General features: G+C 35.3%; 3 protein-coding genes across 5 annotated transcripts in view; 1 reads left to right on the top strand and 2 right to left on the bottom strand.

Moving 5' to 3' along the window:
- CEP89 (centrosomal protein 89) overlaps positions 1–2,081 on the bottom strand; it is a 142,814-nt gene extending 140,733 nt beyond the window's left edge. Inside the window, exon 1 of the mRNA XM_031954380.1 lies at positions 1,873–2,081. Coding sequence (XP_031810240.1) covers positions 1,873–1,911 — 39 coding nt within the window. The 5' untranslated portion in view covers positions 1,912–2,081. The remainder of the gene's footprint in view (positions 1–1,872) is intronic.
- A 169-nt stretch (positions 2,082–2,250) lies between these two features.
- On the top strand, positions 2,251–12,892 carry FAAP24 (FA core complex associated protein 24). 3 transcript variants are annotated; one of them, XM_023494145.2, is made up of 5 exons: positions 2,251–2,390; positions 7,491–7,633; positions 7,733–7,872; positions 8,405–8,557; positions 11,788–12,892. In XM_023494145.2, the coding sequence occupies exons 2-5, from the start codon at positions 7,525–7,527 to the stop codon at positions 12,034–12,036; spliced, it is 651 nt and encodes a 216-aa protein (XP_023349913.1). In that variant the 5' UTR covers positions 2,251–2,390; positions 7,491–7,524; the 3' UTR covers positions 12,037–12,892. The 3 variants fall into 3 exon arrangements, with proteins under 3 accessions (XP_023349913.1, XP_003757237.1, XP_023349914.1); XM_003757189.4 differs by having other exon boundaries at positions 2,251–2,404; XM_023494146.2 differs by lacking the exon at positions 2,251–2,390 and adding an exon at positions 3,226–3,301.
- Positions 12,893–13,071: 179 nt separating this feature from the next.
- RHPN2 (rhophilin Rho GTPase binding protein 2) overlaps positions 13,072–23,980 on the bottom strand; it is a 66,416-nt gene continuing 55,507 nt past the window's right edge. Inside the window, exons 8-15 of the mRNA XM_012553766.3 lie at positions 20,661–20,848; positions 20,082–20,238; positions 18,980–19,099; positions 17,792–17,986; positions 16,017–16,093; positions 14,860–15,006; positions 14,382–14,537; positions 13,072–13,893 (exon numbers count right to left, since the gene is read on the bottom strand). Coding sequence (XP_012409220.1) covers positions 13,636–13,893; positions 14,382–14,537; positions 14,860–15,006; positions 16,017–16,093; positions 17,792–17,986; positions 18,980–19,099; positions 20,082–20,238; positions 20,661–20,848 — 1,298 coding nt within the window. The 3' untranslated portion in view covers positions 13,072–13,635. The remainder of the gene's footprint in view (positions 13,894–14,381; positions 14,538–14,859; positions 15,007–16,016; positions 16,094–17,791; positions 17,987–18,979; positions 19,100–20,081; positions 20,239–20,660; positions 20,849–23,980) is intronic.

Raw genomic sequence — 23,980 nt, 5'->3', positions numbered from 1 at the left:
TAACCATGATGATGTGGTTGTGATATAGAGTCAGACATCATGGAAAATGAAATCAAGTGAATTTATTGCTAATAATAGGGCTAGTAGAGATGATGGAATTACAGCTAAACTATTTCAACTTCTAGAAGATGATGTTATTAAAGCATTGTACTCAATATGCCAGCAAATAAAAAAATGATCAGTTTACATCCCAATCTTTAAAAAGGGCAAAGCAAAGAAATATTCAAATTACCACACAACTGCACTCCTTTTAATTCCAGCAAGGTTAGGTTTATGATTCTCCAAGCTAGATTTAAGCAAAATATGAGAACAGAAGAGCAGGATGGTTTTCAAAAAAGCAGAGGAACTAGAGACTAAAATGCCAACATTTTTTAGATTATGGAGAAAGCAAGGGAGTTCCAGAAAAACATCTATTTCTGCTTCGTTAACTACACTACAGCCTTTGACTATGGATCATAACAAAATACAACAAGTTTTCAAAGAGATGATAGTACCAGATCATCTCATTTGTCTGTTGAGGAACCTGTATACAGGCTAAGAAGCAACAATTAGAAACAAATATGAAACAACTGATTGATTTAAGCTTGGAAAAACAATATAACAAGGCGATATATATTGTTACCTAATTTAACTGATATGCACAGTATGTTATATGAAATATACATAGACATAACCATGATACAAAGATAGAATATGACCTGACAAAGGTCCATATAGTTAAAGCTATGATTTTGACAATAACAAAGAATGGTTATGAGAGTTGGAATATAAGGAAAGATGAGAAATACAGAATAAATGCTTTCAAACTGTGGTGCTGGGCACAGCAAGGTGATTAAATCAGTCAATATTAAAAAAAATAATTCAGGCAATTCACTATAAGATTAAAATACTGAAACTTAAATACTTTGGTCACAAGAGAAGATGGACTTATTAGAAAAGTCACTGATGTTGGGAACAATTGAAGGCAAAAACAAAAATCAAGGCAGAGGTTAGATACTGTCATAAACAGTACTTGGACAGACTTCAAGAGATAGTGGAAAATATAAGGCTCTGATCATGCTCTGGAGGACACTAAGAATCGGCTTGACTGAACAACTCACAGTAGATTCTGAATGTTTGGATTAAGAAGAGAGGATAAAAGAAGGATAGGGAAAAGAAGAGAAAGAGAGGGAGGGAAATAGGTGAAAGAGAGGGAGAGAGGAAGGAGGAAAAAGAAGAAAGAGGCCAGGAGGAGAGACAGAGGAAAAAGAGATGGGAGGATAAAAAGAAAGAGGGAAAGGGAGAGGGGAAAATAAAAAGGAAGAGAGGTGGAGGATAAGAAGGAAAGGGAGAAATAATAAGAGGAGGGACGGATAAGGGGAAGAGGAAGGGAGGATAAGAACGGACAGTTAAGGAAAAGATAGGAAAGAAGGGAGAGGTAAGGGGGAAAGCTAAAAAGGGAGAGATAAGACAAGAATAAGAGAAAAGGCAGGAGTGAAACAGAAAATGAGGAAAGGGGAGGGAAGATGAAAAGGTGAAGAGAAGGAAGGAGAAAAAGAGTAGAGGATGAAAAGAAGAGGAAGGGGAAGAATAGGGAGAGAGGAGAGGAGTAACAGGGAGAGGGGACGGGGAAAGGAGGAATAAGAAGGAGAGGAAACAAGAGGAAAATAAGGGAGAAGGCAAGATGAAGTGGTAGAGGAGGGGAAGAATGAGAAGAGAGACAAGAAGATAAGAAGGGAAAGAGAAAGAGAAAGGAGGGAGGAAAGAAGTGGGAGAAAGGAGAGGACAGAGGAGAGAAAGAGGAGGATAGGGAGGCCAGAGCCCGGAGCTCCTAAATCCAATCCCGCCTCTCTTTTCTGACCCCAGGGGCCTAACTGGTAAGTCTCTACTTACAAACTGGCTCCTACTGTCTCTCCTGAGCCCCAGAGGCATTTTTGTGGCTGGGGAGAGGAGCAGGGCTGGGCTGGGGTTGTAAAAGACCGCTCTCTCTCCCCCGAAGCCACGAGCTGTTTCGCCCAGCCCCAAAGCCTTATCCAGCTGCCTTAGATCCGCACGAGCAGAACTCCAAACGCTTCCCCTTCGCTACCGAGCCTGCACCAAGGCCTCTAGACATTGGCTCCCGCTTTCCCACTAACCAATCAAGGGCGCTCTAACTGCCAAGCCGGCTGGCCCTTGGCAACCGAAGGGATTCCTTCGAATGCGCTCAACGCCCACTAGGACGACAGACCTTTGCTGCTCGGCTTCCTATTGGCCAGTGCTGACGTCCGTCTTCCCTTCGCTGGCCGTTCTGGAGAAAGGAAGGCGGGACAAGAAGTTAATCCACGGGGACCGCCGGTCCTGAAAAGGATGTGCCTGCTCTCCTGGATTTCTGCCTGGCCTTCTGAAGCGGGCTTGCTGAGGCGACTGCGGAGGTGGGAACGCACAGGTAGACCAGCTCAGGAGGAGGATTCTCACCCTGAGAGGTTTCTTTAGACTTTCACTAAGATAAGGGTCCTGCGGGTCGTTTGGTTCCACTCCCCCATCCCCGAGCGGGCGCTAAGGATTGATTGAGGTGCCGGTGGGGGAAAGACTTGCCCCTGACCCCGAGACCTCAGAGAAGGAAACTGGGCTTTAAAAGAGAGTGCGTTTCTCTTCCCTTCCCTCCCTCTCCCCATTCGTTACACCCCTGGCCCTTATCACATTGGCAGACCTCTTCTGGGGCATAACAGATGCTTGCTGGTTAACTGAGCCCTGGTAGTTTTTGCTTTTTTCAGTTATTTTTAGCTTTTTGAAAACAGGACAAGGGAGGTAGTTCGACAAAATTAACCAGCATTTCAGTCCTATTTGCCGGTATAAGCAACATTACACATTTTGGCACCCCGCTTTTTAAAACGTAATTTTTTTTATTCTTTAATCTCTTTGGGATAGAATCAATCCTTTTGGTTGTAATCCTTTGGACATAATTCCAAATTGTTCTCCATGGTGGTTGGACTTGTCCACAACTCTACCAAAAGTGCATTAGGGTTCAGATTTTTCCACATTTATCTCCAGCATTTGTTATTTTCCTTTTCTAACATTTAGTTTCTCTCTCTTTTTTTTCCTTCCAGTGGGTGTTCTGCCCAAAGGAATATAAAATTTTGGGGTAACTAGGTGGCGCAGCGGATAGAGCACCAGTCCTGAAATCAGGAGGACCTGAGTTCCAATGTAGATTCGGACACTTATTATTCCTAGCTGTGTGACCCTGGGCAAGTCACTTAATCCCAATTGCCTCATCAAAAAAAAAAAAAAAAAGGAATATAAAATTTGATTGCTGAAGCCTTGCAAGATATCTTGAAGTTCACAGGTTAGATTTGTTTTTTGAGGAACATGCCTAAAATCCAAATCATTCTGATTCTCATTAGCCAACAAAAGGTGTTGTTTCCGTTTTGACTAAAAACTCTTAAGGATCTTCCCCTTTCAGATTTATTTTTTTAACTAGTTAAAAAAAACCCACCACTTTTTGCCTCATTTCTTTCATACTTAAATGGGCAGTTGCCTCACTCAAACCATCACCTGGTAAAAACTTTAGCTTAAAAAAGCCAAGATCTTCCATTGGATCCAAGGCCATCTCCAGTTGTCCTGATGTAAACCCAAGTGGCTTCAGAGGAAAAAGTGAGGCTGATGGCCTTGCACAGCCCTCCTTCACTTAAATCTGATGAGGTTTGGCACCCCTCTATTCCCCAGCACGGAACCAAATGATGAGGTTTAGTGCAGGGCAGAGAGTTGTGGGAACCTCTTCTGGTCCATGCAGGTGCTTCATAAAAGAATTTACAAACCTGAAAAGTTAGGCTGGCAAAAAGAAGTTTATTGGCACTGAAGTCAGATTTTGCTAGGAGGCTAACTTCCTCAGTGGCAAAGTCCCGACAGAGTAGTAAAAGTCTAGCAGAAGAATCCTGTCAGAGAGATAAAGAAGAGTTAACACTGAGAAAAAGGTGTCTTCTCAGTGAGCAGGGGGTCCTCACAGCCAGCTATGCCAAGGAGAGGTCCCTTGGCCTGGCATGTTCCTACTTTGGGCCTCTGCAAAGAAATTAGTGAACAGAAACCTATTTAGTCTTGGCTGGGAACAGTTTGAGTTGAAATCAGACAGAAATCTTCCAAGTGAATAGAAGATTTCCAATTAAATGAGTGTCTCTGGACTAATTTTCAACTCAATAGAGGGTGTAACCGAATGAAAACTACTTATATTGACTCCCTGGGACAGATCTTTTGCAGGGGAGAGCTTCTTAAGAATTCCCCCCAAAGTCAGAGGACAGCTTCAGGATTCCCCCCATCATTTCCACTTCACTTGCATGTCCTGGTATCACTGCCCTGATATCATTCATGGTCTTCTTTGAGAATAAGACAAACCCGCTTTTACTGTGAAAGGAGAGAGGGGCACATTTTTTCATCTTTGCTCCAAGGCCAAGCTTGGCCAATGCCATTACATTGTGCAAGTTTGGCTTGGATTTTTTCCTCCTATTTATATTTTTGTAGTCATTGTTTTCAAATGCATTTTTTAAATATTCTTATGGTTCATTAATCCATTTCTTTCACATACCACACTTTTGTGGCATCTACTGATACATGTATCAGTACATCTACTTTGTTTCCATTTCTTTGCAAGTGCAAAAAAAAAAAAACCTTTGTTTATTTTGTTGTATATAGTACCTCTGTCTGACAATCTTGGTATATATGTCTAGCACTTGAATGAAATCGCAGCTCCAGTAAGTATGATTAGTATGCCTCTTTCTGGAGTCCTTCCAGCATTAAGTATTTCCATGTTTTACCATCTTTGCCAATTTGTTGGGTGGGAGAAGAAACTTCAGTTATTTTGATTTGCATTTCTGTCCTTGATCTGAAGTCATCTTTTATATGGTTGTTAGTAGGTAGTAACAGTTGTAACTGTTCTTTTGAGAGCTGTAACTCCATACCCCTTTACCATTTGTAACAATTATTTCTTATGGAAGAACGGTTGCTCTAATTCTATTTGGTTCCCAACCATTAAAAAAAAAAAATCAAAGATTTACTAACTGTCCATTATGCATCAGTTACTATACATTGACAATCAGTAAAGGAAAACAGATTTATTTTGTTTTCATATAAGGAAAAAATCAAGAATAAGAATTAGAGATGTCCAATAGCATAATGAACTGACCCAGGACATGATGGGATTCTGACCACTAAAGGCCTTCATTCAGAGGCTTGGGTAACTAGTTGGGATGTTATAAGAAAAGATTCCAGTTTAGCTAAATATCAACTGCAATAACTATCAAGCTTCCTTCAGAATTTGAGGTCATGATTCGCCTTGATAAATCCTTATCAGATGTTGGTGTAAGAGTCCAGATCTGGGTTTAATAGTCCTTGGCTCTGCCATTGACTTAGTTTGTGACCATATGCAAATGATTCAATTTTGATAGTTCTTAGTTTCCTCATTTGCAAATGAGGGAGTTAGATTAGATAGTCTCTAAGGAGCCTTAAAAATCTTTTAGGAATCTATGTGGTAAGCTTTAAAAGATTGGAAGGGGTGCCTCTAAGAACACCAAATCCCATGGGAAAATTATCCAACACACAGGAAGCATATAAGTAAGTGGGAATAAAAAAAGCAGAGTTAATGAAGATTTCCTACTTTAAAGAGGTGTTTTATAAACAGAACTTTAGAAAGATAATTCTGGTTTGGAAAAAGACAGAATCTGACTTAGAGGATGTAAGTTGTGAAAGTTTGGACTTTATTGGAGAGGATGCCCAGATTCAAAATGTCTGAAAAGCAGTTGGAGACATGAGATTAGAGGTTAGCCATGAGGTTAGGACTGGATATATATAGATTTAAGAATCATCTGAATAGAAATGGTAATTAAATCCTAGGGAACTGCTGAGATCATCTAGTAAAATAGAATAGAGGGAGACAAAGGCCAGTGCAGGACCCTGAGGGACATTTATTGTTTGAGGCTATGATCTAGAGGAGCTAAGTGATTCACAGACTTTTTTGAAAGTAACCTGCTCATCATTTCTTATAGCACAAGAGGATTCCATCACAATCATCTACCACATTCTGTTTAGTAATTCCCCAGTTGTTGGGCATCAATTTTCACTTTTTTGCTACCACAAAAAGAGCTGCTATGAATATTTTCTTCATATAAGTCCTTTTCCTTTTTGACTTTTATCTCTTTGTGATGCAGACCTAGTAGTGGTATTGCTGGATCAGAGTATTTATGGTTTTATAATCCTTTAGACTATAAAATTCCAGATTGCCCTCAGGAATAGTTGGATAAGTTCGAAACTCCACTAACACTGTATTAGTTGCAGTTGTTCCACATCTATTCAAACAAATAACAACCTTGATCCCAGAGGAGATATGAGAAGTTACAATCCTTCACTCCTCCTTCCCGCCACTTTTGCAGAGGTAGCAGATCCATGGATATATGGAACAGCACATATATCATCAAATTTTGGGGGTTGTAGGTTTTTTTTTCTAAAAACCATTATTGGTTACAAACCATTCTCCAAATGATAAATGGATATATAAAATGGATAAAGGACATGAACAATTTTCAGATGAAGAAATTAAAACCATTTCTAGTCATGAAAAAATGCTCCAAATCACTATTGATCAAGTTAAAATAACTCTGAGGTACCACTTCACACTTCTCAGATTGACTAAAATAACAGGAAAAGATAATGATAAATGTTGGTGGAAATGCAGGAAAACTGGGACACTAATGTATTGTTGGTGGAACTGTGAAATGATCCAACCATTCTGGAGAGCAATTTGGAACTATGCTCAAAGGGCTAGCAAACTGTGCATACCCTTTGATCCAGCAATGTTTCTACTAGGCTTATATCCCAAGGAGATCATAAAAAAGAGGAAAGGATGCACATGTACAAAAATTTTTTGCTCATTTTGTAGTGGCAAGAAACTGTACACTGAGTGGATGCCCATCAGTTGGAGAATAACTGAATAAATTATGGCATATAAATGTTATGAAATATTAATGTTCTATAAGAAATGATCAGCAGGATGATTTCAGAGAGACCTGGAGAGATTTAAATGAACTGATACTAAGTGAAGTGAATTGAATCAGGAGAGCATCACACAGAGACAACAAGGTTATATGATGGTCTTTTCAACAATGAAATGATTCAGACCAATTCCAATAGACTTGTGATGGAGAGAGCCATCTGTATCCAGAAAGAGACTGTGGGTACTGAGTATAGGTCACAACATAATATTTTCACCTTTTTTGTTGTTGTTTGCTTGCTTTTTGTTTCTAGGTGAGAGGGTGAGGGGAAGGGAGGGAGAAAAAATTTAGGACACAAGATTTTGCAAGAATGAATTATCTTGGCATATATTTTGAAGATAAAAAGCAATTTTAAAAACCAAACATTATTTGTTAAAGAGGATAGAGAAAGGAAGAAGAATCCTAGGGAAAATTTAGGTGATATTATATATAAAGTTTTAAATGTGAAGACAGTGATTGAATTGTCAAGTAAATATAATTTTGCTTTTTTTTTGTAAGCTAACACCATCGCTTTATAATCAGAGTATCATCGATGGAGAAAGAAGCCACATTTTCTAGTACAAGCCTTATACACGTTCCATTTGGACATGTTGTTGGATGTGAGAAATGGCGAGGGTCTCAGTTAGCCCAAGGAATGCAAGGTTAATATATATATTTTTTTTTTTTGGCTTGGTGCCCTCTTTCTTCCTATGTACTTTAATTTATGATGCTATAGAATTCATTCTCTTCTCTCTTTTAAGGAAAGATTAAGCTCGTCTTTGAGGAAGACCTGACATTAGTAGATTTTCATCTTTCTAATAGATTCTGTATTCTTTACATTACTGAAGCAGACCTGGTGGCAGGAAATGGGTATAAGAAAAGAATTGTTCGACTTAGAAATGTAAGTACTAAATAAATGAAAAATGAAAATTGACTTGTTTCCGCTTGTTACTAACTCTAAAATATCCATTCAGAAAACGTGGATCAATTGTAGTATACAATTTGTTTTCAAAAACAAATATGGACTTAAAAATAACATTCCTGCGGTCAAGGTATTTAGAGTCTAGTAGGGAAGATTGGACATTTATTTAAATATAAGTTGTATAAAAGGAAAAATATTAACAAAATGTGTGAAAATTGAAAGGAGTAAGTTTTGATAGTCAGGTGGGATTGAAGCAGACAGATATTAGGGGTGATTGTATCCTAAAAATAAGCACAGCTTTTGAGATGGGAGAGTGATTATTTGCAGAACTTGTTAATTTTCAGTTCCCTAAAATTACTAAACATTCCAAATATATGTATTATTGCATCAGTCCTCTGTAATTCCAATGAGTAATAAGATCTTTCTTAGATTTTTAAAATTTGTTATAAGACAATTTTATCTCATAATAAAAGATATCTTCATTTTATTGGTTGTGTTTCTTTTGTTGAAGGCCAGTAATCTTCAAGGGATAATAATAGTTGAAAAAACACAGATGAGTGAACAGTACTTTCCAGCAGTGCAAAAATTTGTTGTGCTGGAACTTGGAATGGCATTGCTTCCTGTGTCCAGCCAAATGGAAGCATCCCAACTTATTATCCAACTGGTAAGCACATAATCACAGTGATGAGCATTTATAAATTTTTTTGGGGGGGCGGGGAGGACTGTGTGTGTGTGTGTGTGTGTGAGAGAGAGAGAGAGAGAGAGAAGGAGAAGCAGTTAAGTAAGGTTAAGTGACTTGTCCAGGATCACAAGCTAAGTGCTAAATGTCATGAGGCCAGATTTGAACTCAGCTTTTCCTAACTTTAGGGCTAGTGCTCTATCCACTGTACCATCTTGTTTTATGAGGTAATTCAGGCAAATTCCATTACACTTGTAGTGGAGAGCGCCATCTGCATCCAGAGAGAGGATTGTGGGGACTGAATGTGGATCACATCATATTTTCACCTTTGTTGTTGTTTGCTTGCTTTTTGTTTTCTTTCTCATTTTTTCCCCTTTTTGATCTGATTTTTCTTGTGCAGCTTGATAAAGTGTGGAAATATGTTTAGAAGAATTGCAAAATGTTTAATATATATTGAATCACTTGCCATCTAGGGGAGGGAGGGAGAAAAATTCAGAACACCAGATTTTGCAAGGGAGAGTGTTGAAAACTTTGCATGTATTCTGAAAAAATGGAAAGGAAACAAAAAATGTTTTAAGATCTGAGAGGCCCCTTCATTATAGCATTCACCTTTACTTTGATGAACACCATTCCATTAATTAGTTAGAAAAATCTATTTGGGAAATCCATGGTCAGAATTGTCTTCAGTAACCTAAACTTGACACATTTTCAACCTTCAATACAAATGAATGATAAACCTTAATGTATAAATTTCCCCATTATCCTGAAATTTAGCTGTCAATTAATTACATATCTAAAAAATATTTTGCTTTTTAGTCAATGAAATAACTGTTCTATAATACACTTACTATTAAATACACTATCAGTTTTATAGCATACGTATTTGTCCTATGAAATCTTTAATTGATCATTGTACTATATGTGTATAATCCACATATCTGTCTTGTGGTAGTTTATAATATTTAAAAATTTTTTTCTTTTTGCTTTAATCTGATGCTTTCAGATAGGTTTGAATAGCATATAAATCTCTTCTCTCCTGTATATTAGCATTCCCAGTCTCACCAGCTTCTAAGCTCTCCTGCATGCTTCTGCTATCTAAAGAATTCAGGTTCCTTTTAGGAGAGGAAAGCTGCCCAAGGTGACATTGAGTTACTCTCTTGAACAGATCTACCAAATTTATGGTCTGTTCTGGCAAAACAACTAAATTTGAGGATCCTCAAGTTTTATTTAACCAGGAAAATGAGTGTTCTAGTAGTAACTTCAAAAGTTATTAGAAGGCTGTAAAGTACCATAGTAATTTAGAGGGTTTTCTTTTCCCCCCGACTCTGCTTTAATTCATTTTATTCTGTCTATATGATAATTCCCAGACACAGATGTCACTCTGGAGATCCTTTCCTGGTTCTTTTACTGGTTTTTCTTAAATATAACTTTCTCCCAAACTTGTCCCAAAGGACCATTTCCTTTGATGATAACACTTGTGTGTACATCATGTTGGATCAGAAGTACTGTTTGAAGCATTTTTTGCAAAGGGAGTTCAGATTCTCCTTGACTTTTGATATTATGAAACTAAATTTTACTTGAATGAGTAAATAGACTATTATCTTCTGAAACTAATATTTTGATTATTTTTACAATACAAAAAAGTTCTTTTTAAAACAAAGGTTTTTTTTCTTTTTAAAAAATCTATTTTGGGACTCATGCCTAGTAGTGGTATTGTTATGTCTGAGGATTTACATGATTTTATAGCCTTTGGGGCATAGTTCTTATCTTTAGATCAGTCCTGGTCTTTTTATCATGAGTGCTTGAAAATCCTATTTCATTGAATGACCATCTTTTCCTCTGAAGGATTATGCTCAATTTTGCTGGGTAGGTAATTCTTGGTTGCAATCTTAGCTCTGTTGCTCTCCAGAATGTCATATTCCAAACCCTCTGGTCCTTTAATGTAGAAGCTGCTAAATCTTGTATTATCCTGACTGTGGCTCCACTATACTTGGAAGCTTGCTTTCTGGATGCTTGCAATAGTTTTTTCTTGACGTGGGAGTTTTGGAATTTGGCTATAATATTCCAGGAAGGTTTTATTTTGGGATTGCTTTTGGGGATATTTCATGGATTCTTTCCATTTCTGTTTTACCCTCTGGTTCTAAAATATCAGGACAGTTTTCCTTGATAATTTCTTGAAAAATGATGTTTAGGCTCTTTTTTTGATCATGAAAATTGAGTATAATTCTCTATTTGGATATTTGAGGGTAGGAAGAGTGACTAGGGAGAGATGTGGTCCCTCAATCAGACTTTAAAGAAAGAGAATTGTAAAGAGCTACTTAATTCACTGAGGCTTCATGGGATATGCATGCTGAGTTCAAAGAACAGCTAGTCTAGTTTGATTGGAACAAAGAGGGGAAATAATATTTTTTAAAATTATATAAAGGTAGGCTAAAAGCTTTGTGGCCTTTAAGGACCAAATAAGGACTTGAAATTTTTTAGCCTAGAGACAGCAGGAAACCACTTTATATTTCTGAACTACTTGGTTATACTTATGACTTATGAAGAAAAATGTAACTGATATAACTGTAGAGGAAGGATTAGAAAGCAGACTTTAAGGACACTGTCATAGTCCAAGCAAGAAGAATATGGGGCCTGGTTAAGGTAGTGACAATGGGAATAGAGAAAAAGGAATGAATACCAGAAGTGTTATGAAGATAGAATCAAAAGGATTTAGCAAACCTCTCTGGGTATCCAAGCCTGCCTAATTATTTAATGGAGAGGTTGGCAGAAAATTAGAAAATTTGTAGAAGGAGAGGGGAAGGTGAACAGTTCATTTCTAGACGTGGTAAGTTTGAAGTCCATGGGGAATATGTAGTTAGTGATGTCAAATATATATTTAGAGATAAGGGAATAAAGTTCAAAGGAGAAAGAAGAACTAGATATGTAGTTAGGAATCAGTAGTGTGAACTGTGGGAGCAGGTCAAAACACTAAAGGAGAGAGTCAGTAGAGCAGAGGGAGTCAATGATAAGTTTGGGAGAAAGTTATAATTAAGAAAAACCAGCAAAAGAACCAGGAAAGAATGGTGTCAGAGAAACCAAAGGAGAGAAAAGTGGCCACAAGGCAGAGATGGATCAAAGTGAATGGAACCTGATTTCAAGGTAAAACTTCAGTTAATAGCTTAATTTTTTTTGAGTGACATGAGGTGAAGATTCTTTTTTGTTTTCTACTTTAGGTCCACGAACAAACCAAAGAGCGCAATAGGAACCCTTTTCTTAGAAAGAAAAACTGCCAGCTCTCTGAATCATCAGTACTTCAAACGGTACAGCAGATACCAGGAGTTGGGAAAATGACAGCTCTGCTTCTATTGCAGGAGTTTGCAAGTATCCAAAAATTGTGCAACACATCCGTCCAAGAACTTGAACAAGTTGTTGGACATACTTTAGCAGAAAAAATGCATATATTCTTTACCCAGACAAGATGACAGGACATAATCCTACAATAGTTTTTTTGTTGCCCAGCATCACCAACTTTAAGATTGTGCTTTTCTTTACCTATATTGAAACTGTATTTACTATATTGAAACTAAGGTAAATACCTAAATGCTTTTTCATCTTCTACCAAATATTGAAAAGAAAGGTTAACTTAGAACATTATCTCTCTGCTCTTGGCCATGTCTTAACCTAGCAGACCAGACAATTGCCACTTTTTGACCAATTTTCCATTGATATCTTCTGCGATTCTTAAGATGATGAAAATTTGAATGCAGTGTATCTTAATCTTTAGAAATTTATACTAGTTTCAATTTCTAAAAGTAATTTAGTTTAATGGAATTTCATAAATAATGATGTTACAATCTCGATTGTAACATCAATCTTCTCAGACTTCCTGTGACATTTCTGATGGTTGCTAAAGGCAGAAGCAATAGTCACTGAAATATTATGTATCACAATTGTCTGAACTATATTACTTCAGTTTTGGACATAAAATATTATTGATTAGAGGTCTACAATTTAAATAAAATTTTTGGTGACTTAAAATATTCAGGTTAAACACCCTAGATTTTTAAAAGAGAAAAAAAATGAAGAAAACAAAATATAAATTAATAGGCATTTATTTAAATACATTAGCCTCTACAAATAATATTAAAGGCACTGTTTGGAAACGCTTGTTAAAAATATTAATGGTACATTTAGCAATTCAGGTTTTTTGGGGGGGGTTTCTGTATTCAGGTACATAAGCAAAAAAAGTCATTACTTAGAAAACATTTGGATTTTAAGTCTTACAGAAAGCTTTTTTTATTTATTACAAAGAAAAGTTAAAAACAAGCTTTTTTTTTTTTTTTTTTTAGCCAGAAGTTTATTCAAGGTGCATTTATACATTTTTCTACTTTAAAGAAAATGGAAAATGTTTTGAGTATCAAACAGTATAATATCTACCCTGTAGATGGTATTTTCATCTAACACTACTGTGTTAGCAATGTGAAAATTATTTTTTTCAGCAATTTTTTCAAAGCTGGTTCTTTGTTGTAAAGTATTAATCATGAAATTTGGCACTAGGTTATATCCAGAATATGCAACTATGCTAAAAGTGTGCAGATTTGTCATTCATTTTGTACAGTGATCAAAGTAGAGCTTGTCATTGAGTATGCAGAAATATTTTGATAACAGTAACACAAATCCACTACTGTAGTCTGCTGGATACTAGCTGCCATGTTGTATATAGTATTTGTTTGAATTAAAGTTAAAGATGTTTTTTTTTTCAAACTCAATCTATTACATAGTAAAGATCAACAATACAAATAAAAGAATTAGTTGTGAATATCCTTCATTTTTTTTTAAACACTATTCTATATACAGTATTATATGCAATAAATAACTTGTAACAATACATTGACAACTTCAAACAAAAGACAAAATGTCTTCTGTAAATCCAGTTTCGGCACTTCTGTTTAGGATACAAATGCCACATGCAAGTTTAAAATCTAAGAAAATAGGTTTTAAATATATTAATAAATTTCACATTATGGCACATATTATTGAGAGTTACTCAGAATTTAGAAATAGCTTTGTTTGCTAAAATGTTAATATAGTGAACTTTCTGTACTGAGAAGACCAAAGGGAGAAGGAAGTTTCTTCTTGATCTGGGGTCTTACCACTCCAACTGATGGGAGACAGAGAGTGCTAGCTGACTTCTGTCTGTTTTTGTTGGTTCCCCAACTCAAAAAAGACAGTTTTTTGGAAATTTTTTTGGTTTTGTCGATTTTATCATCTTCTATGGCTAAGCAGATCATGGAGTATGTTTTCTGCATTCCCACAGAATAGGTAGCACATTTATTATGCTGCATAAAAGAGAAAAGGAAAAAAAGTTATCCATGATAAGTTATTATATGTTCAAAATAGAACAATTTTTACAACAATTCTTAATTTTTTGAGGGTCCTCAATGAGCTCTTTGGCAATTTGGTAGAATCTATGAACACTTTCTGTTTTTAAGTGCATAAAATACTTACAATTACAAAAGACACAATTCATGGATCCTAGATTAAGAACTCTTGTTTTAAAGAGAACTAAGTAAGTTTTGAAAAAGATAAAAATAAAAAAATTAGTTATCAACTCTTTTGGAAGAATATAAAATTTTTTTCACCTCTTTATACTTGACTGAAATAAACTTATTAAGAAGTAATGAAAATAGTAATGAATAAGAGTAATGAAAAAAGTCTGAAAATTGATTTGTAGATTTTATGTGAAATACCTGCAATTTACTTAGCTTAACAGAGGTTAATAAATTCATTAAAGGAATCAGAATAAGAAGTTAAATGTCTTTCTTACCATAGAAGATGTTGAATCCAAAAGACTGATAACCTTCATCTCAATAACTTCTTTCCCTAAACTTTTCAGTTTTTGTATAACTTCACTCACTGTCAGCCACTTACAATCTATATCTTGAATAGAAACAATATAATCTCCTTCTTTAGCACCTGCCAGCTAGAAAGTAATATAGAAAAGGTCAATTTTTAATTAAAATTAATGTCAATCATAAAGTTTCCAAATCCATATATAAAAATTCACAACATTTGCTTTACTTTTACTTTATTTAAAAGTGTGTCCTTAAGAACTGATAAATATTTAACTTCCACATTTATTAATGTGCCTAGATTTTAAATAGGTGTGTATGTATATGTGAATATGCATATTTATGCATGTGTGTGTGTGTGTGTGTGTATACACATATACCTATACATATATATATAATCACTTTAGTATTTCCCCCTGCCCTCAAATCTGCACTCGAAAATTCATTACTTACTGCAGCAGAGCAGTAGGGATCCAGAAAATGAACTTGTACTGGGGAACCTCCTCTCAGAGTAAACCCCAAATCATCATCTTCAATAGTAAAATGAATATTTCGAGGAGCTGTCCATCTCTTACTTGCTGAAAATACAGATAAAGGGCCCTATGGAACACAAAAACACTTATGATTTGATTTGCATATAAAATATCTCAAAGGTATGTTTTAAACAACTTCAAGGCTACCAGCAGTATGTCCCAGGGATCTGTGTTTGATATGTACTGACGGAATGGTGCATCAAGTTTGCAGATGAGATAAAGTAGGAAAGATTATTATCAGATGGCAATTGCTACTCTAAAATTCCTCACAGGCTAAAATGTTGTACCAAATAAGAATTCTAACAGAACTCAATATAAATGTAATTCTTAAACTATCTTCAAGTATTTGAAGAGTTATATGTGGATTGAATTTATTCTTGGCTCTTCAGAGAGCAGCAGCATTAGGAGCAGTGACCAAAAGTTGCAAAGAGATAAATTTAGAGTTGACACTGAAAAAAACTTCTAATGATTAGAACCATCAAAGAGTGGGATATGCTGGTTTAAAAGGTAGTTTTTCTCTCACTGAAAGTCTTCAATGAGCATTTTTCATGTTGAATTGCACTAAATGCTCACTGACATCTCTCCACCTCCAAAATCGTGTTCTTGAAATTTTATAAGGAGGTGCACCAGAAGACTTGTGAGTTTGTCAGCAATATATCTATGATGCTATAATAGATAATCTTAGCAATCGTTTTTCCAGGAGTCAGATAAATTGACTTTTAAAAGCAAAACGGGGAAGAGTTTAATCTCAAAAATAATACTTGAGGGTAAGCAGTAGGTATAGGATTACATGGAAGAATCTTTAGGGATCCAATTAATGTTTTTGTATCCTATGATTTAAAAAAAAAGATTGAAAGAATCGCCTGCAGGAATACAAATGGTCAAACTGCTCAAGATGGTACTCTTCTCAACCATAATTTATGTTACATCTCCTAGATCAAATCAAAGAACCTGTTCTAAAATTCAAGAACATCTAGAGCAATTATAGCCATTATCCTCATTCCACCTCTTCAATTCTTCAGCAAAATTAAAAGTTGTCTATCAGAGAGATTATTATAACATTGCAGCAGGCCATACCAGTTTCTGGAAGAAGTCTGTCACTGCTACCTTGGAAAATTGTGGGGCCATCATCTCAGCTTCCTGCTCTGTTTTAGCTGTAAAAAAAAAAAATTCAAAATATAAATGATATTTGTCCAGTTTTCCAGCTTTGCCATAGTCACCTTACCAGGCCACATCCGCCTCTCCCTGATTGTCTGTCACCTTTCACCCCGGGATCAGCTAAGCAACAAGAATTTACTTAAACTACCTAGCTATTTACTATTTACTCCTTGCTCAGGGAAACAGTAATCAAATTAATACTAACAGTTTCTGAAAATGATGCATAATTCCATTGCCCTATACGTCCACTCATCATACCTGAAATTTCACTCTTCTCTGACCACCACTCCTTTGATTCTTCCTATTGGAATGTAAACTCTGAGGAAGAGACTTCTCTTTTTTGTATTTGTATCTCTAGTTTAAGAGAGTAGCTAGCACATAGCAGGTGCCTCATAACTGCTTACTGACAAGACTGCCTGATTGATTTCAATTACGTTCTAAGAGAAGTGATCTGTGACTCACACTAGTAAGTATAAGGGCATTTAACTCATTCCTTTAAATAAGTACTTCCTTTTGGTGTCCAATTGAAAAGTCTTTGAAAATGCTTCAAAAATTCAATAAGATGCAAACCACTAGGCAAGAAATAAAACATTGAGCAGGATGAAAAGAAAAACACTTCTGGAAAAAGGCAAATGCTATTAAAGGATAAATAGAAATCTAATTCAAGATAAGTAGACAATCTTCTTATTTCAAGTACTCCAATTTATACTATAGTTAGAAGGGAGTTTGCCAACTACTCTAAGAATTTTAAATAATGCATCTACATAGATTATGAATGAAATTACATAATAATTATACTTTTCCCTATTTATACATTTGGATTCCCCTTTGCTCCCCACCTTTAGGCTATGGCATTGTAAAAAAGGGGAACCCAAAGACTTACACATTCAAATCTATTATTTGCCTAATGTACCACCAGAATATTTGCTCCAGTAATAATTTGGTTTTTCAATAGATTATGCAGCAGTGTTTAAAGATCTTTCTCAATTTTCAGAGAAAAATTCATAAGTTATTCTTCTACTATACATATCACAAATCAATCCTAATGTTGTCTTAAAAAAAATTAGAAAACATAAGCACATGTATTTTTTAGTCTTGACTTTTCAAGGCCCTCTGGTGGTCTACTGAAATGTCAGATTTAGAATTGTAAGGACTGAATCCAAATCCCTGTTTAGTTACACCAATGTGTATTCAAGGACTTGGATATCTCTAAGATCCCTTTCAGTTCTTAATTCTATGATCATAAAATTACCTATCAGCTTTTTCAGGTCCAAAATTATATGCCCATTTTTTCAGGCAAAGTGCAATATTTCTGCTACTCTCCAAAGAAACCTTTATTCGTCCATTCTACCTGGGATACCTTCCTCCCCAATCCTTTCCATATTTGAAAGCCTAATCAAATCTTAGCACTATAAAGCCTTCCCTAATCACCTCTTTCCACCTCTTAATTTCCATAGTCCTTTGTGAATACCTTTCTTAACAGTACTGAGAATAGCATTTAGCCCACTATATATTTGCATAAGATAACTCTCCTGACACTGGAAGTTTGGCCATGTCTTACCCATTTTTACATTCCCATAGTACTTTGCACAGAGAAGGTACCCAATAGATACTGGTTAACTGAATACAGACTGGTTTTGTCCATGTTGATATATGTAGGATATACTATAGGACATCTTCATCATGTTACTTACAGATAATATCTGGAGCATCTATTAAATTCAAAAAATCATCATCTTGTTCATACTGAGAGTACTTAAGATGGGACCTTTTGTGAGCAACAGACAAGATTTCCTGAAGAATTTCAATGTTCCTCAGCTTTTTGCACAGGTTAGCTGCCCTTACAGATTCTTCATGATCAGCAATAGCCTTACGTAAATGGGATTTTCCTGAAAACATAAAACATTATGAAAATAGTAATCTTCCCCTAAACTTAAAATTCAATAGTATCATTAAATAGCATTCAATGTTTCAACTGATCAGCTTTATTTAACTAGTTAGAAGGGGCTTCAAAGACCATTTCAATTGTTTTGCTTAACAGAAGACGAAACTGAGTAAGTCAGTCCCAGACCTTCTGATCAATGGTTTCTCATTCATGAAGCAGAAAAAAAGAGCTATTGTCTAGTCTGGTCCGCTTGAAGACCAATTAAATGCATCTGCAAAACCTTAACTCTTGCTTATAAGATAACTAAATGGTCAAACAAATCTAGCTACGAACGCCCAGAGAACTCTGGGAGATGACTAAAAACCATTACATTGAATTCCCAATCCCTATATTTATGCCCACCTGCATTTTTGATTTCCTTCACAAGCTAATTGTACAATACTTCAGAGTCCGATTCTCTTTGTACAGCAAAAATAACGTTTTGGTCATGTATATTTATTGTGTATCTAATTTATATTTTAATGTATTTAACATCTACTGGTCATCCTGTCATCTGGGGGAGGGGGTGGGGGGTAAGAGGTAAAAAATTGGAACAAGAGGTTTGGCAATTGTTAATGCTGTAAAGTTACCCATGCATATATCCTGTAAATAAAAGGCTATTAAATTAAAAAAAATAATAAATTTAAAAAAAAAAAAAAACAAATCTAGCTACGAGAACTATGAATATAGGAAAAGGTATTTGGTAATTTCGAAACATGAACCAATATAAGCTTAGATAATTTAAGAATAACTTGTGAAATTACATGTTTGAAAATGCAACTTTAAAACTTGAGTAACTACTACAAAGCAGAATAATCATGATTATTTACAACCTATTATCCTTTAGGAACATTCTGGAGCATGGGAAAGCACATAGATATGCCAGACCTTAGAGAAATAATTTTTAATGAGCTTTTTGGGAGGAACACTTTCCCTATTTCCCATACAAACAATTTACCTAGTTGTTTCCGTTCATTTTTGTTCTTCAATGTTGCCAAAGGTGTAAGTCCTTCAGGCATGTGATCATACAGCTGAGACAAGCATTTTTCCTGCTGATCTTCATCATCTCCAGGATTCACTACAATGACATGGATTTGGGTATGTAAGATTTGTAAACTGAACAAATCAGAATAGAAACTTTGAATATTACTCTTTTTAAATTCTGCATTATATAATTTTATCTTTGTCATGATGGAGTGTTAGTTTTATAACATTGTATTAAATAATGGCCCTATATGATGTTACCAGGTGATGGCTTCTATGCAGTTATGTAAGCTTTTCCTCCTCATTTCCTGACTTCAAATCTTACTGATTCTTCAAGGCCCAGATCACTTTCTTCTATGAAGCTTTCCCTGATTATTCCAACACAAAGTAATCTCTCCCTTTAAATTTAAAGAAACATTAAGGTATTTGTTTGTTTGTTTGTTTATACCTCGTATCTGGTTCTCATCTTTTATTACCTTGTAGAGTTACTTTAAATTTTAAGTGTAAAGATTGTTTCCCCAATTAGATTACAAATCTATTTGGGGCAAGAATACTAATTTATACTGCCTTTATGTCCTAAACCCTATCCCAGTGCTTTGCACAGAATCAGTATTTGATAATTTAACATTATCAAGCATTTGCTTGATAGTGCATATATATGCAAGGCACCATGCTAGGGACTAGAGCTAAAAAGACAAAAGTCAAGTAGTCCCCTCTCTAAATATAGACTGAACTCCTCCATTACACGGTTAACTCCTGTGGCAGTAAGAGTTATAAATTTTGTCTTTCTTTAGGCATTAATGCTTCTTGACTTGACATTAATAAGAAATAAAAATGTGGTAAAATATAGGTAGATAAATGGTCAGATAGTTTATAAATTTTCACAGGTACTTCAATGGACTAAGCAAAAGAAACAAAATGCTGTGCTTCTTGAAACTAATGCTGACATTTCCATTAACTTCCTATATCCCCATGATATAATCTATCAAAAAGAAATAGTATTGATCACACTAAGTCATGTGGTAGAAGCATTAAATTTTTTTTAAATTGGAAGTTTTTATTTTCCTAACTCTTACATTGATGATCAATCAGAATGGTGGCAGCAAAATAGTGAGCCAGAGCTCTATAATGGTCAGATTTCACTTTGACCAAGGTGGCCCAAGAATATGGGATGTTCTCTTTAACTGGCTCCTGACTCATAGCTGAATGAAGTTGATGGTAAACTTCCCCAACCTAAAACGAGAGAGAGGAAAGAGAAATCACTGACACAGAACCATTCCATGTTTTTTCTGCTAAGGACAAAAAGCTTTTCCTTTTACAAGCAATTGTGAATACAGGCAGGTCATCCTAGCATTAGACAAACATTTTCATGGTTATTTCCTATTGTTAATTTCAAAATTGAAATAATTAGACAATCAATTGTAATAATAAATTTGTTCATGGGTTAAAAGATCAGTTTGGTATTACTGATCCATATCAGACAATAACAAATTTGCACAGAGAGTAAAGTGGAGGTCCTTGCCTAGGAATACCATAAAAAATGATGCTCTTCTGAGCAAATTCTGGGGCATTGTTGGTCTTGGAGTTTATATCTGCCAGAAAACATGGAAACTAAGAAATGAAGCCAGCTCTAAAAGTACAGCATCACTACTTACCTTGGCAGCTTCTTGAGCCATCTTCACTAAGGTAAAGAACTCATTTCGGATCCCAGGAAGGCTAATTTTCTCAAAGATAATCTCTTGAGCTTGTGCTAGCATCATTTTGACCAGAACATTTAGCATGGCAGGGCTCATGTCATAACTTGGTGTATGAGTAAATGTTTCCTTTAGGTAGTTTAAAACTCCTTTAAAGTAAAAACAAACAACAACAAAAAGCACTACATCATTTGAAAGAAGAAATAGGTTCTACTTTGCTACATTAAACATCTACACATACACATATCTGCATGCATAAAACTTCTCTTTACTGGTTTCATGAAAAACTTAATGCTTACAAAGCCATAGAGTGATATCTGTACTCATCGCTATAAATCAATCATTCTCCTGACAAGAGATCTATGCTCAGTTTCATTATTAGTAGGTTCATAATGACTGTTTGGGGTAGCAAGGTTTGTGATACATCTAACTTTGCATCCCCAGCATCTAATACTATGCTTTCCAAACAGCAGACATTTGATGCTCATTAAATTAATGTAATGTTCTGTGAATAACGTAAATGTTATTCAATCTAGCAACACTTAGCTTTTTAAAGAATAAAGAAAAAAAGAATAATAATCAGATTTGGAGAGTCACATGATTATTTGGCAATCTTACAAACTGACCTTGGAAGATGTGGTAATTAAAGAACAGAATAAGGAGCTTTTCCAGGTTCATTTATTATATAAAAAAATACAATGTATATGTTAGCTGCCAAATATTTTCCTTTTGAAAAAAATAAAACTGACAAATCAGAAGCTGAAATATAACCTCTAATATTATTCTCATCCAACTGATTTATCTAGTTTCACCAGTATATAAACTGTACCATTTTCTCTGGGAATGTTACAGAAACTGATTAGGAGAGACCACATGCATTTTCTATTTGTATGAAATTTGGCATTATATAGAGCAGAGGGCAGAGGTTCTTAACATGGGCTCTGTGACCTTTTTTTTATTTAATCAATTTCTGTATTTTAGTATATTTGATTCACTTTTTAATAACGGATGCATTTAAAAACATTATTCTGAGAAAGAGTCCCTAGGTTTCACCAGACTGCCCAAAATGAAGGTGATCTATGAAGCAAAAAGGTTTAGGAACATTTGATATAAAAACTTAGTAAATGCTTTTTATGCTTTGACTTAGCAATAACACTATTTTATCTATATCAAAGAGATCTTAAAAAGAAAAGAATCCATGTGTACAAAAATATCTGTAGTAGTTCTTTTTCATGTAGCAAAGAATTGGAAATTGAGAAGATGCCCATCAACTGGGTGAAGGCTGAACAAATTCTGGCATATATATGAGTTGTTGTGGGGTTTCTTAGTAAAAATACTGGAGTGGTTTGACATTTTCTCTAACTTTCTAAAAAGTATATTGTTAAATTTTAATTTAAAAAAATTTTTAATTAGCAAAATTGAAGCAAACAAGCTTAAGTAAAATGCTCAAGGTCATACAGCCAGGTAAATTGTCTCAAGGCTGGATTTGAACTCGGATCTTCCTGTCTGCAGGCTCAGTGCTTGATTCATTGTACCATGAAACACTATAATGCTCTTAAGATATAATGAAGGGTTATTTTCAGAGAAACTGAGAAAACAGAGAAACATGCTTGTATGAATAGAACTGATACAATACAATAACAATATTGTAAATATGATCAATTTCAAAAGACTTAAGAACTCTAATCAATGCAATGATTTCATATAATTTTTACTAAAAATCCCCTCCTTTATAATTCATCAGAGACTTTTAGATCTAAAAGGACCATCAAAGTTTCTTCTAATCTAATCCTTTCATTCTATAGTTAAGAAACCTGCAGCTCATGGAGAGGAAATTACTTTGCTCAAGGTCACATAAGTTAATGACGGCTCTGGGACTAGCCCCAACATTTCCAGATGGCTGGAATAAATAGATTTGCCTTGATTTCCAGTGGAAAAATCTTGTCTTTGGAGTTTAACCAGCCATTTCACCAAACAGCTGCCAATAATATTAATCTACAGAACTCTATATTGTTCGACGCAAGTCCAGAATCTACTTCTACAGGCTCAATTCTCACTGAAACAGGCTGCAGAGATTGATTATTCAATGTAGCCATTAGTTAGTGCCACAGGAAATAGAAAAATAAAAGTAGAAATACAAGTGAATAAAGACTGTCATAAGAATCAAGAAGCCCAATTCTAGGTCTAGCACTGTCAGATGCTATGTCATTAACTCTTCAATCTTTCAGTATCTCCATCCCTAAGAAGAGGGCCCGAACTTCCAGCTATGTGAAGTCCCTTCAAATTCTTTGTGTACAAAGAATTAATTCTACATCTTAATCCATAATGCTACTATGCTTGAGTACATTGAATTGATATAATGATAATTACAATTATTGTAATGACAATAATTTATTCACACCTTTCAAAATTACAAATACAAATCCTTTATATTTTGGTTTCTATGACTAGAGAACTTATGGCTCTTTATTATTCTATCTTTCAAAATAGCATTCCTTGATTCATGCATACAAAAATATTTGTAGCATCATTTTTTGTTGTAGTAAAAAACTAGAAATAAAATAGGTAAATTCCCCACAAACTGGAAAACAGGTGTATAATCATGACAAATGAACATTATAGGATATTATTATGCTATATGAAATGACAAAAGAGACATTAAGAGAAATCTGGGAGGACTAGTTTGAAATACTGCAAAGTGAGAAGAACAAGAACAATTTATATAATGAAAACAACTTTGTAAAATAACATAACTGTGAATGAATTAAGGAGCATGACTAATTTAATGGTCAATCACAACTCCAGAAGACTGATGAGGAGTCATACTTTCTCAATTCTTTGATAGATGTTTGTAATGGGCTGAAGTTTGAGTTGATGCACTGAGGTCCCAAGTACATAAGGCTAAATAGTAATTGGACTATACTCTACTGATATACATGATTGGATAAAGAATGGTCCCTGCCCACTCTCTGTGCAAGTCCTGATGTGTTGTACAGGAAATGACGATTTTGGTAGGTGGAGGCAGAGAGAGGAACAGGAAGAGAAGCTGGGAGAAATTGGGCCTGGGTTCGATTCTCCTGGCTGCTGGTCGTGTGGCTGGTGATCTAGCTAGCTTCTTGACTCAGCTGCACACATTGCTATCGCCAATTCTCTTCCACCTCTGATCCTTCTTCACTGAGAATAAAGACTGATGATTTTCCCCTAACCTGAACTCTGGACTCCTGTTGATTTTAAAATACGTGATCTTCACAGATGTTATAGACTAGAAGATTCAGATATAG

The sequence above is a fragment of the Sarcophilus harrisii genome, chromosome 2, assembly GCF_902635505.1.
Source record: "Sarcophilus harrisii chromosome 2, mSarHar1.11, whole genome shotgun sequence".
Classification (NCBI taxonomy): domain Eukaryota; kingdom Metazoa; phylum Chordata; class Mammalia; order Dasyuromorphia; family Dasyuridae; genus Sarcophilus; species Sarcophilus harrisii.
The sequence above is the reverse complement of the archived record's forward strand: the minus strand, read 5'-3'. Positions and strand labels throughout refer to the sequence as shown.